General features: G+C 37.8%; 1 protein-coding gene across 3 annotated transcripts; it reads right to left on the bottom strand.

The window, feature by feature from the left end:
- LOC130505296 (uncharacterized) lies at positions 1-1756 on the bottom strand. 3 transcript variants are annotated; one of them, XR_008941615.1, is made up of 5 exons: positions 1516-1756; positions 1296-1406; positions 929-1061; positions 500-538; positions 1-406 (listed from the first exon to the last, which is right to left on the bottom strand). XR_008941615.1 is itself a non-coding variant. In XM_056999895.1 (5 exons), exons 1-4 carry the CDS (start codon positions 1539-1541, stop codon positions 515-517), a joined length of 312 nt encoding a protein of 103 aa, XP_056855875.1. In that variant the 5' UTR covers positions 1542-1756; the 3' UTR covers positions 1-406; positions 500-514. The 3 variants fall into 3 exon arrangements, 2 of the variants coding, with proteins under 2 accessions (XP_056855875.1, XP_056855874.1); XM_056999895.1 differs by having other exon boundaries at positions 500-556; XM_056999894.1 differs by lacking the exons at positions 1-406; positions 500-538 and having other exon boundaries at positions 801-1061.
- Positions 1757-2294: the final 538 nt, after the last annotated feature.

The following is a 2294-nucleotide window of genomic DNA, read 5'->3' on the forward strand; positions in this document are numbered from 1 at the left end:
CCAGAGTTAAACTTGTAGACGTCATCTCATTGATACCACAATAAAATTGTGTATAGTGTTAGCAACATATGTAATAGCCAACCAGAAATTAAATAAGAAATAAACATGTAAGAAAGTTGCAGAGAACTGCATTGTTGATTAAAAACAGCTGGATATTACAATTAGCTCTTGCAATAAATATCACAGGAGTTTCAACTGTGGTCAAGTTAGTTGCCTCATCAAGTTCAACTTCCATGACCTGGGTAGGCGTTATGCTAACTGCTCGTATCGATGATGATTTGGCCACTTTCTCCACAGCATTAGTGCTCTGAACTATTGCTGCTTTATCTTTCTTCCGGAAGTGTAATTGTGTCTCTTCTCTCAAACCTCTCAACCAATGACTGTGTCCTCCTGGAAACAGCTTTAACTGAAAATATAGCAATTGTTAATAAATTCAGTAGCCATATAATTTTATATGCTACCAAAAGAAAGTAACGACAGAAAACTTTGAATGGTTAACCTCCTCTAGCAACCTTCACAGAGTCTGACTCTTTGCTACCTCCAGGGGATTGAACGCCTGAACGGCAGAATATTTATGTCAATCACTTGCGAACTGATTGTAGCCTCAAACCAAGTAACTTGACCGAGTCAACAAAGAAAACTGTGAGGCAATTTAGTTCTGAAAGTAGCTGACTTAGCAACCTATAAGCTAATGCTATTATTTCTCTGCTGCCTTATTCAACTTTTTCCAAGATTACATTACTTAAAAAACTTCAAACCCAATAGTTTTTAATGGTGATGGATTCGTCTCGCAAAACCGTAGATGACGAAATAGATCGATGAAAAAGAAATATTAAACGAAGACAACATAACACAGCCGACAGTCTGAATTGTTTGTGAAAAATAAATAATCTGAATGATAAAAAGTGAAGTGTGAGAGAGATAAAACCTTTAAACATGGGAAAAGACCTGAAGAAGAAGCCTGGAGCTGCCTTGCACGATCATTGCAGCTTCCCAAAAATGGCTGAGGCAGACCTTCATTGTTCTTAACTACTCTATCCTCATCTTTGTTCTTCAATTGCCTACAACACATGAATATACATTTTCAATTTATTTTTGCCTAAAACACATTCGTAACGTAGCTCAGAAACTAAACTATATAAGCTCCTCTCCATATACAGATAAAGCTTCTACATTTCATATTATGTAAATTAATAAACCAACAGAAACAGTGTCATATATTCATCAGTAAACAAAATAGACTCGCCGGAATGATCGAACTCAGATCCGAAAAAGAAATAGAAGAGAGAACTCACGTTGACGTCCAGGAAGAGCATGTCAACCCACATGAGCTCGCGATATTTCTCGCCTCCCAGAACCGAAGACCGGAGCAGTCTTGCCTCGACGACGGAGGAGCAACGGCTGGACTTCAAGTCGGAGGAGAACACCATAGAATGAGACATGAAATCAGGATTCAGTTTATCGCTATAGATAGAAATAGAGGATGAGTTCGAGTTCGAGTTGAGAAGAACTCACATATTTATGAGCCATGAACGACGCATTGATTCACAACGTAGCGGGAGATGGAATTGAATGGATTGTATATGATGTTAAAGCTCGGCCGTTTCAGCGAGGGGAAGGGAGCGCAAAGGACAAACGCTTCTGCCGCAGAGAAGAAGATCACTATTCAGAGATCTGCGCGAACAGCTAGGGTTAGTGGGCGTCTCACACTTCCACGGCCGGACATGTCGACGAAATACAATAGCCCATTAGCAATATTAACTCGAAGCCCAAACGTTAAATGACACGCTGACGTGGAGTTTCCACGCTGGCGTCCTAGGTGGACACCCTAGGAGAGAAGCAAACCCAATTATATATAAATATAGATTAGTGAGTTGCATCATTTGTATTTTCATAATTTTCATAATTTTGCATCATTTGTATTTTCATAATTTCGCAATGTAGTTATGAAAAATAATGTGATACCCAAGTAATAATTCTTGATGCACAAGCATTATTATTAATTACGATATATGATATATCTTACTTACTACAATATAGATTGAAAATTTGATACCATATTAAACATATTTAACTCTATAATTAATAGGATATTTCCTAAAAACGGAGCTGCAATATTCGAACCGATGTATAGGGAATACTATAAAGGGGATACTCTCAAAAATTTTCAGCAGACAAAAACCTAACAGACGATATAATTCTAAAAAAATGGTGTGATGGCTGGGCCTTTTGACCAAGTTATTCTCTTGAAACCTTCGAAAACACCGTGGAAAATTAGATTTACAATCATTCGT

This window comes from Raphanus sativus, unplaced genomic scaffold (genome assembly GCF_000801105.2).
Source record: "Raphanus sativus cultivar WK10039 unplaced genomic scaffold, ASM80110v3 Scaffold2154, whole genome shotgun sequence".
Classification (NCBI taxonomy): Eukaryota; Viridiplantae; Streptophyta; class Magnoliopsida; order Brassicales; family Brassicaceae; genus Raphanus; species Raphanus sativus.